This window comes from Triticum urartu, chromosome 4A, assembly GCF_056163025.1.
Source record: "Triticum urartu cultivar PI428250 chromosome 4A, HENAU_Tu73, whole genome shotgun sequence".
NCBI classification, from domain to species: domain Eukaryota; kingdom Viridiplantae; phylum Streptophyta; class Magnoliopsida; order Poales; family Poaceae; genus Triticum; species Triticum urartu.
In genome coordinates, this window is record NC_141876.1 from 104,894,349 (window position 1) to 104,905,204 (window position 10,856).

The 10,856-nt window shown below is 44.3% G+C and overlaps 1 protein-coding gene across 1 annotated transcript; it reads right to left on the bottom strand.

The window, feature by feature from the left end:
• Window positions 1-9,605: 9,605 nt before the first annotated feature.
• LOC125553622 (TPD1 protein homolog 1B-like) lies at window positions 9,606-10,358 on the bottom strand. The gene is made up of 2 exons (XM_048717379.2): window positions 10,207-10,358; window positions 9,606-10,122 (listed from the first exon to the last, which is right to left on the bottom strand). The coding sequence occupies exons 1-2, from the start codon at window positions 10,283-10,285 to the stop codon at window positions 9,692-9,694; spliced, it is 510 nt and encodes a 169-aa protein (XP_048573336.1). The 5' UTR covers window positions 10,286-10,358; the 3' UTR covers window positions 9,606-9,691.
• Between the last annotated feature and the right edge of the window lie 498 nt (window positions 10,359-10,856).

Genomic DNA, 10,856 nt, shown 5'->3' on the forward strand with positions numbered 1-10,856 from the left:
AACTCCGAGATGCTTGCACCAGTCCATAAATGGATCGCTGGAGCTTGCACACTTTGTTAACACCTTTAGGATCGACAAATCCTTCTGGTTGCATCATATACAACTCTTCTTTAAGAAATCCATTAAGGAATGCAATTTTGACGTCCATTTGCTAGATTTTATAATCATAAAATGCAGCAATTGCTAACATGATTTGGACAGACTTAAGCATTGCTAAGGGTGAGAAGGTCTCATCATAGTCAACTCCTTGAACTTGTCCAAAACCTTTCACGACAAGTAGAGCTTTGTAGATAGTAACATTACCATCAGCGTCAGTCTTCCTCTTGAAGATCCATTTATTCTCTATGGCTTTCCAATCATCGGGAAAGTCAAGCAAAGTCCATACTTTGTTCTCATACATGGATCCCATCTCAGATTTCATGGCATCAAGCCATTTCGCGGAATCTGGGCTCATCATCGCTTCCTCATAGTTCGTAGGTTCATCATGGTCTAGTAACATGACTTGCAGAACAGGATTACCGTACCACTCTGGTGCGGAACGTACTCTGGTTGACCTACGAGGTTTGGTAGTAACTTGATCTGAAGTTTCATGATCATCATCATTAGATTCCTCTCTAGTTGGTGTAGGCATCACGAGAACGGTTTTATGTGATGGGCTACTTTCCAATTCGAGATAAGGTACAATTACCTCATCAAGTTCTACTTTCCTCCACTCCATTCTTTCGAGAGAAACTCCTTCTCTAGAAAGGATCCATTCTTAGCAACAAAGATCTTGCCTTCGGATCTATGATAGAAGGTGTACCCAACAGTTTCTTTTGGGTATCCTATAAAGACGCACTTCTCTAAATTGGGTTCTAGTTTATCAGGTTGAAGCTTTTTCACATAAGCATCGCGACCCCAAACTTTAAGAAACGACAACTTAGGTTTATTGCCAAACCATAGTTCATACGACGTCGTCTCAACGGATTTAGATGGTGCCCTATTTAACGTAAATGCAACTGTCTCTAATGCATAACCCCAAAACGATAGTGGTAAATCGGTAAGAGACATCATAGATCGCACCATATCCAATAAAGTACGGTTACGATGTTTGGACACGCCATTACGTTGCAGTGTTCCAGGTGGCGTGAGTTGTGAAACTATTCCACATTGTTTTAAATGAAGGCCAAACTCATAACCCAAATATTCTCCTCCGCAATCAGATCGTAGAAACTTTATTTTCTTGTTACGATGATTATCCACTTCACTCTGAAATTCTTTGAACTTTTCAATTGTTTCATACTTGTGTTTCATTAAGTAGATATACCTATATCTGCTCAAATCATCTGTGAAGGTCAGAAAATAACAATATTCGTCGCGAGCCTCAACACTTATTGGACCGCATACATCGGTATGTATTATTTCCAATAAGTCATTAGCTCGCTCCATTGTTCCTGAGAACGGAGTTTTAGTCATCTTGCCCATGAGGCATGGTTCGCAAGTATCAAAATAATTCATAATCAAGTGATTCCAAAAGCTCATCTGCATGGAGTTTCTTCATGCGCTTTACACCAATATGACCTAAACGACAGTGCTACAAATATAGTACACTATCATTATCAACTTTGCATCTTTTGGCATCAATATTATGAATATGTGTATCACTATGATTGAGATCCAATAAACCATTTACATTGGGTGTATGACCATAGAAGGGTTTATTCATGTAAACAGAACAACAATTATTCTCTGACTTAAATGAATAACCGTATCACAATAAACAAGATCCAATCATATTCATGCTCAACGCAAACACCAAATAATATTTATTTAGGTTCAACACTGGTCCCGAAGGTAGAGGGAGTGTGCGATGGTGATCTTATCAACCTTGGAATCACTTCCAACACACATCGTCACCTTGCCCTTAACTAGTCTCTGTCCATTCTGTAACTCCAGTTTCGAGTTACTAATCTTAGCAACTGAGTTGTATCAAATCCCATGGGGTTACTATGAACACTAGTAAAATACACATCAATAACATGTATTTCAAATATACCTTTGTTCACTCTGCCATCCTTCTTATCCGCCAAATACTTGGGCTAGTTCCGCTTACAGTGACTATTCCCTTTGTAATAGAAGCACTCAGTTTCAAGCTTAGGTCTAGCTTTGGGCTTATTCACGGAGTGGAAAGTTGCTTGCCATTCTTCTTGAAGTTCCCTCTCTTTCCCTTGCCTTTTTTCTTGAAACTAGTGGTCTTATTAACCATCAACACGTGATGCTCTTTCTTGATTTCTACCTTCGCCGATCTCAGCTCGCGAAGAGCTTGGGAATCGTTTTTGTCATCCCTTGCATATTATAGTTCATCACGAAGTTTTAGCAGCTTGATGATAGTGACTAGAGAACTCTGTCAATCACTATATATCTTATCTGGAAGATTAACTCCCACTTGATTCAAGCGATTGTAGTACCTAGACATTCTGAGTACATGCTCACTTGTCGAGCTATTCTCCTCCATCTTGTAGGCAAAGTACTTGTCAGAGGTTTCATACCTCTCAACATGGGCATGAATATGAAATACCAATTTTCAGCTCTTAGAACATCTCATATGCTCCGTGGCGTTCAAAACATTTCTAAAGTCCCGGTTCTAAGCCGTAAAGCATGGCGCACTAAACTATCAAGTAGTCATCATATTGAGCTTGTCAACTGTTCATAACATCTGCATCTATTCCTGTAATAGGTTTGTCACCTAGCGGTGCATCAAGGACCTAGGGGCTGGTTTGTCCCTTACTTGGCCCATTAGGCCCATGTAGTTGTCGGGGGGATGCCCGGAACCCCTTTTGGTGACCCAATATGCACCCGGTACCCAGGAACACTTTCGGTGTCTAAATACCATCGTCCAATATGAATCTTTACCTCTCGACCATTTTAGGAATCCTCGTAATGTCCGTGATCTCATCCGGGACTCCGAACAACATTCGGTCACCAAATCACATAACTCATATAATACAAAATCGTCATCAAACGTTAAGTGTGTGGACCCTATGGGTTCGAGAACTATGTAGACATGACCGAGACACCTCTCTGGTCAATAACCAACAGCGGAACCTGGATGCTCATATTGGTTCCCACATATTCTACGAAGATCTTTATCGGTCGTACCGTAATGACAACATATGTTATTCCCTTTGTCATCGGTATGTTACTTGCCCGAGATTCGATCGTCGGTATCTTCATACCTAGTTCAATCTTGTTACCGGCAAGTCTCTTTACTCATTCCGTAATACATCATCCTGCAACTAAATCATTAGTCATATGGCTTGCAAGGCTTATTATGATGTGCATTACCGAGAGGGCCCAGAGATACCTCTCCGATACTCGGAGTGACAAATCCTAATCTCGATCTATGCCAACCCAAAAAACACACCTTCGGAGGTACTTGTAGAGCATCTTTATAATCACTCAGTTACGTTGTGACGTTTGATAGCACAAGTTTCCAAATCCCTTGTTAGATACACCATTCTCTGCCTTCCATTGCAGCAATTCCAGTGTGGTGCCCAGCTTTTTCTTGTCAGCTTTGCAATTCGGGTACAACAATTTTGTTGGGGAACGTAGCATGCAATTTCAAAAAATTCCTACGCTCACGCAAGATCTATCTAAGAGATGCATAGCAATGAGAGGGGGAGAGTGTGTCCACGTACCCTCGTAGACTGAAAGCAGAAGCGTTTGTTAACGTGGTTGATGTAGTCGAACTTCTTCTTGTTCCGACCGATCAAGCACCGAATGTACGGCACCTCTGAGTTCAGCACACGTTCAGCTCGATGATGTCCCTCGAACTCTTGATCCAGCAAAGTGTCGAGGGAGAGTTCCGTCAGTATGACGGCGTGGTGACAATGATGGTGAAGTGATCTGCGCAGGGCTTCGCCTAAGCACTACGTGAATATGACCGGAGGCATAAACTATGGAGGCGGGCGCAGCACACAGCTTGGTACAATTGATGTTCTGTGTTCTAGCGGTGCCCCCCCTCATATATATAGGTTGGAGGGGAGGAGAGGCAGCCAAGGGGCACCCCAAGTAGGAGGAATCCTACTTGGGTGCTTCCCTATTCGGCCTCCCCCCTTCCATATCCATCCGGAGGGGCAAGGAAGGAGGAGGGAGGAGAGAAGGAAGGGGGAGGCCGAATTGCTCCCCTTCCTTTCTCTCTTCCCCTCTTTCCTTCCCCCTTATTTGGCTTATATGGGGCGCACTAGCCCCCTAGGGGCTGGTCTGTCCCCTTCTTGGCCCATTAGGCCCATGTAGTTGCCGGGGGGATGCCAGGAACCCCTTTCGGTGACCCGATATGCACCAGGTACCCCCGGAACACTTCCGGTGTCCGAATACCATCGTCCAATGTATGAATCTTTACCTCTCGACTATTTCGAGACTCCTCGTCATGTCTGTGATCTCATCCGAGACTCCGAACAACACTCGGTCACCAAATCACATAACTCATGCAATACAAAATCGTCATCGAACATTAACTGTGCGGACCCTACGGGTTCGAGAACTATATAGACATGACCAAGACACCTCTCTGGTCAATAATCAACAGCGGAACCTGGATGCTCATATTGGTTTCCACATATTCTACGAAGATCCTTATCGGGTGTACCGTAATGACAACATAGGTTATTCCTTTGTCATCGGTATGTTACTTGCCCGAGATTCGATTGTCGGTATCTTCATACCTAGTTCAATCTCGTTACCGGCAAGTCTCTTTACTCATTCCATAATACATCATCCCGCAACTAACTCATTAGTCCCATTGCTTGCAAGGCTTATTGTGATATGCATTATCGAGAGGGCCCAGGGATACCTCTCCGATACTCGGAGTGACACATCCTAATCTCGATCTATGCCAACCCAACAAACACCTTCGAAGATACCCGTAGAGCATCTTTATAATCACCCAGTTACGTTGTGATGTTTGATAGCACAGAAGGTATTCCTCCAGTATCCGGGAGTTGCATAATCTCATAGTCGAAGGAATATGTATATGACATGAAGAAAGCTATAGCAATAAAACTGAACGATCAACATGCTAAGCTAATGGATGGGTCTTGTCCATCACATCATTCTCCTAATGATGTGATCCCATTTATCAAATGACAACACATGTCTATGGTTAGGAAACTTAACCATCTTTAATTAACGAGCTAGTTTAGTAGAGGCTTACTAGGGACACGGTGTTATGTCTATGTATCCACACATGTATCAAGTTTCCGATTAATACAATTCTAGCATGAATAATAAAAATTTATCATGATATAAGGAAATATAAATAACAACTTTATTATTGCCTCTAGGGCATATTTCCTTCAAATTTCTTGTGATCCTCTAACATGCGCTGCAACTTCAGCCTCTCCTTCTTACTTGCACAGTTTCTCTTTGCATAGGCAATGGCATGACCTAGATCATCAGCGGGCTCATCTGATGTCTCTTCTTCAGCTTCTTCCCGCATTGCCGGCCCAGCTTCTTTTCCCATTGTTGTACCATCGTATTCAGGAAACTCATGGCCAGGATAGCTGTCGTCGTCCTCTTCTTCTTCATTATCTTCCATCATAACCCCTCTTTCTCCATGCTTGGTCCAAACATTATAGTGGGGCATGAAACCGGACTCAAACATGTGCTAGTGAATGGTTCTTGAGTTAGAGTAATTGTGATCATTCTTACAGCCAGCACATGGATAAGACATAAAACCATCCACCCGCTTGTTTACCTTAGCCGCAAGCAGAAAAGTACACACGCCATTAATGAACTGGGGAGAGTATAGGTCATCGTACATCCATTGCCGGCTCATCTTCATTACACGGCACCGAAAAGAACAAATTAATACAAGTTCATACACACTTATTCTCATAAAACAACATACAAACTCTCTAGCTAAATCATTTAAATGCAATAACAAAGGAGATCAAAATCGCAACTAAGGTAACAATTGATCCAACGGCATAATGATACCAAGCCTCACTATCAATGGCATATTTTCTAATCTTCAAGCACATTTTTTCCATCTTGATCTTGTGATCATCGACGACATCGGCAACATGCAACTCCAATTCCATCTTCTCATCCTCAATTATTTTTCTATTTTTCTTTCAAATACACGTTTTAATTTTCAACTGCATTTAACCTCTCGACAATAGGGTCGGTTGGAATTTCCGGTTCACATACCTCCTAAATAAAAATATCTATGTCAACTTGATGGGCATAACTTTTCATAAACACGAAATGCAACAAATAGTTATAAAAGAGAATATACCACATCCGAATCATAAACCGGACGAGGGCCAACGAGGACGGATATCAAAACCGTGGCACTATGTATAACAAACAACGTACGGATAAGATAATTATACAAGTAACTATATATCTAAATCACACAAACATGATTTTTTTATATATAAAAATAAGAACAAGAGGCTCACCAGAAGGTGGTGCCGGCGACGGGACGGTGCGGGCGATCGACGGTGGTTAGGACAGAGACGGGAAGGCACTAAGTAAACCACACCTACATATGCAAACTAAGAGTCATTTTGAGCTCAAGTTGCATATAAATCAAATAAACTACCACATACAATTCCTCCCAAACTAAAATCCACAAATCACTATACTTATAGAGCATTGCAAGAGCTAATCTATCAATGTTAGATGAAAGGACAAAGTTTCTAACATTTGTGATCACTTGGATGGATGGGGTGCCTTCAAATCTTGACAAATTTTGGCAAAAATGGAAGATGCACTCGAGAGGAGAGGAAGAAAACAAAGAGGAGAGGAAAGGGGAAGAACAGAGAGCCCAGGCTCAAAGAAGGATTTATATAGGATGATCTTTAGTCCCGGTTGGTTATATGAACCGGGACTAAAGGTGCATCTCTAGTCCCGGTTCGTTCCACGAACCGAGACTAAAGGTATTGGTGGGGCCACAACTCGACACCAGCCTGCCACCACCTCTTTAGTCCCTGTTCGTGGCACGAACCGGTACTAAAGGTTCGCCACGAACCGAGACTAATGAGTGCCGCCCGCTAGCCGTTGGAACCGGCACTGATGGTCACATTAGTGCTGTTTTATTTACAAACCGGGACTAATGAGCTGAACGTTAGGCCATTTTTCTACTAGTGTGCATTGTGCGTGCAGCAAGAGGGAGGGGCGAGAGAGAGAGAGAGAGAGGAAGGGAATGTGTGGGCGGAGAGGAGGGCACAAGCGGTTTTTGTAGCCGCCGAGGGAGGGCGGTGGCGTGCACAGGTGAGGCGTCGGAGATTAATGTGGGCGGTGGCATGTGCAGGTGAGGCTATGCGACGCGTTGGCTTAATGGCGGCGGGGCAGCACAACCGAGGCAAGGCGACATGTCACGTTAATGGTGGCGCATGCGAGGCACAACAGCGCGTGCATGGCCCTTGGGCACCACGTTTGACAGGTCGAACCCCGTGTAATGGCAGGACGGGCGAGGTGCAGCGGCGCGTGCGTGGGCCTGGGATGCCGTGTTTGCCACGTTGAACACCCACATACGGCAAATGTATACATGTACAGAGGGTGCATATCTGCGTGCTCCTCGGCTACTTGGGTTGACGACCTTTTTAATAAAAAATCATCCTATCATTTGTTATGAAGAGGTATGGACAAATCTGGTTCATCGATGTGTTTAGCGGGGTTGTATTGAAAAAATGTTATATGCGACTTTTGTTAACAATCATTTTTTATGGTAATCTACCTTGTGAATTATTATCCTTATTTTTTTCACAATTGTTAAATTAAACGAGAAAGCTATTTGTCTGCCGACTGTCAGTTAGCGACAAGCACGTATGATCGCCTTTTTTTCCTCTCTGGCACGTAAAAAGAGCTTAAAAAAATAGTGCCACCGCGCTAGGATTCGAACACACAACTTATTGGTTGTGGCCACAAAGCATTACCAGCTAAGCTAACTACATGTTCTTTCATTTGCGGGTTAATTTTATTTCTACCTTAGTAAATGAGAGCGAGAAAGAAAGACCACAACGCCTTTGATGAGACAAAACCATTTGCTCCAAGTTTTTTAAAGGGCCGATGCAACGTGTTTTGTACTCCACTTGTCTTTTTTTTGTAGTGATGAATGTTTTCCAGAGAAATAAATGTTTCACTCCTATAGAATTCGAACAACGGTCTTTTTCTCGTTTGTCATATCTCGGTAAATTCTTTTGTAATGAGCTTGATAATTATAGGTACCACAAACCGATAGCTTATGTAAAAATATCGTCGTAGCTTTTTTTTAAAAAAAACTAATGTAAACATACACTCAGTAACTTTTTTGTATGAATAGTATGGTAACTCACACATCGCATATCTGATAATTTATGCACCACGGTCCTGGTAACTTCAGCGGCCGAGGGGGGGGGGAGTTGATCAAATATACCCCGGTAACTTTTCTGCGAATAGCATGATAACTCACACATTGCAGACCCGATAACTTATGTACCCCTGTCCTGGTAGCTTTGGCGACCGAGGGAGGGGGGGTTGACGAACTTTTGTGTGAATAGCATGGTAACTCACGCCTCGCAGACCTGATAACTTATGCACCCCATCCTGATAACTTTGGCAACGAACGCGGGGGGGGGGGGGGGGGGGGGGGGAGTTGATGAAATATCCCCTCGGTAGATTTTTCATATCATGATAAGTCACACATCATGTACTTTATAACTTATGGACCCCAGTCCCGATAACTTTGGCACGGGAGTGGGGGGGGGGGGAGTTGACGAAACGTCCCCTCGGTAACTTTTTATGTGAATAGTATGGTAACTCACACAACGCACACCTAATGACTTATGTACCCCAGTCCTGATAGCTTTGGCATGAGGAGGGTGGGGGGCGGGGGTCCGGTAACATTTGTGTGAATAGCATGGTAACCCACACATTTGCAGACATGATAACTTATTCTTTACCCCGGCCCTGGTAACATTGGCGAGGGGGGTTGATTAAATATACCCACGGTAACTTTCATGTTAATAGCACGGTAACTCATGCCTCGCAGACCTGATGACTTGTATACCCTGGTCTTGATAACTTTGGGGACCAGGGTGGGGGAGGGAGGGGCATCATGAAATATACCCCCAGTAACTTTCATTGATGAAGTGATTTTTTTTCCAGAAAAATAGCTTTCCACTTTTCTTATGACAGTAGTAAGAAAGAGTTTAAAATAATTTCGTTTTCAACTAGTGAACAACAAACTAGGTTGGCGTGATGGTTGTCTGGCTTTGTACTTGGGCTTGTCCTTTCCAACCTGACGCAGGCTTGATTCCCATGTAGGTAATTTTTTCCGCGTTTTTAATTATGGTGCAATAAATCGATCGGGAGGAGCACGGGAACTTCACGTCCAGTCGACTTTATCCAACTAATGATGGATTTTCTCAAACATTTTTTAGCCTATCATTTTCTTATCATTCTTCCCTCTTGCTCATCGCCTTATACTGCGTGAAATATAAGGACAAAGATAGGGATTGAAGGCTGACTGACATTTACTAAAATGGGAGAACTTTAAAATGTTTTTCATTGGACTCGGTTCACCTAGTCCTCGACGCCATATACACTGATAGTAGATAACAGTAACTACAGAAGTAAGATTAGACCACAAGCCGGTAGCCGAGCTCTACTTGATTTTATTTGCAACGAAAATAGATAGCTTCATTCGTACCCTAGCCATATATAGCTAGTTACAGTCACAGGAGGCGGACGCGACTGTCATCGGGTAGGGAAAGGAGTTGCCGTACTGGAACGACACAGGGAAGCTGGGCTCGATGGACCTGCCGCCATTGACGAGGCAGTCGTTGAAGCCGAGACGGCGGAACTTGTCTGGGTCGATGACGTCATTTGAGGCGAAGTCGCCGCACGCGACGTGGACGTCGCACACGGCGCAGTCGATGCAGGTGTTGGTGAACTCCACGCTGTACGTCGGCATGCCGCCGGCCATGCTCGGCGCGTTGTTCTGGAACACCTCCAGGAGGTCCTCCGAGCACTCCTCCAGCTCCAACGGCTCCGCCGAGGGGCCTCCGGCGCCGCTCGATGACACGGAAGATGCATCGACGCTGAGCATCTTGCGCGACTGATGCGGATGCTGCTGCAGCGAGGAAGACGCTGAAACTGGCACAGCAAAACAAGTGAGCAAAAGATGAAGAATTAGTATGCATGCGGATCTAAGCTTACGTACGTACTACATTTGATTACCTTCAAAGCAAGCTTGGAGCAGGAGCATGGTGACGACGACCACAGCTGCAGCGCTTGAACGAATCCGAAAGCACGCCATGGCGCCTTTGTGTTTCTTCCTGCCTCAGGCCTTGCTGCTACTACCTTGACTTGCACCATCCACCGGGAGTGCGTACTTATAATACTGCTAGTAGCAGGTTCCCTTGGCAAACTAAACGCCGGCGCAGCAAAGCAAAGATACTCGTACGACGTAGCGCCGTCCATAATTTACTGATGGCTTGGGAAACGAAGCTAGCTAGCCAGGCTGCTGCTTTGGGTTGAACACCGCGGAGTTAATAACCGAGACAGACGTGCGTACGACCAGCCAATGCATGCATTGCGCCGGCGCCGCCGAGTTTCACGCACCGCAATTACTTCGCTGATCCCGTGTGGCTTTTTTTTTTACCGGATGTACCCCTCTCCATTTGCATGAAACGAAAATAGTACAGTTCCAGACATAACCAGGAAGAAGAGAAAGAGGGTAGCGAGTTCAACGCACTGCCAGAAAACCCACTATGCCCGCCCGCCATCAAAACGAGCACTGTGAGGCGAAAACCTGACAGCACCACTCAGTTTTAAGAGATTACAAAACCAGACACAAAAATAACAGGATAACTAGACATATTCCAGCA

What these genes read in the sequence shown, in the direction of transcription:
- LOC125553622 (XM_048717379.2), bottom strand. Translation starts at nt 10,285, where the DNA reads ATGGCGTGCTTTCGGATTCGTTCAAGCGCTGCAGCTGTGGTCGTCGTC. An exon ending in GCTCCAAGCTTGCTTTGAAG is followed by an intron (nt 10,123 to 10,206) that starts GTAATCAAATGT and finishes TTGCTGTGCCAG; the next exon opens with TTTCAGCGTCTTCCTCGCTG.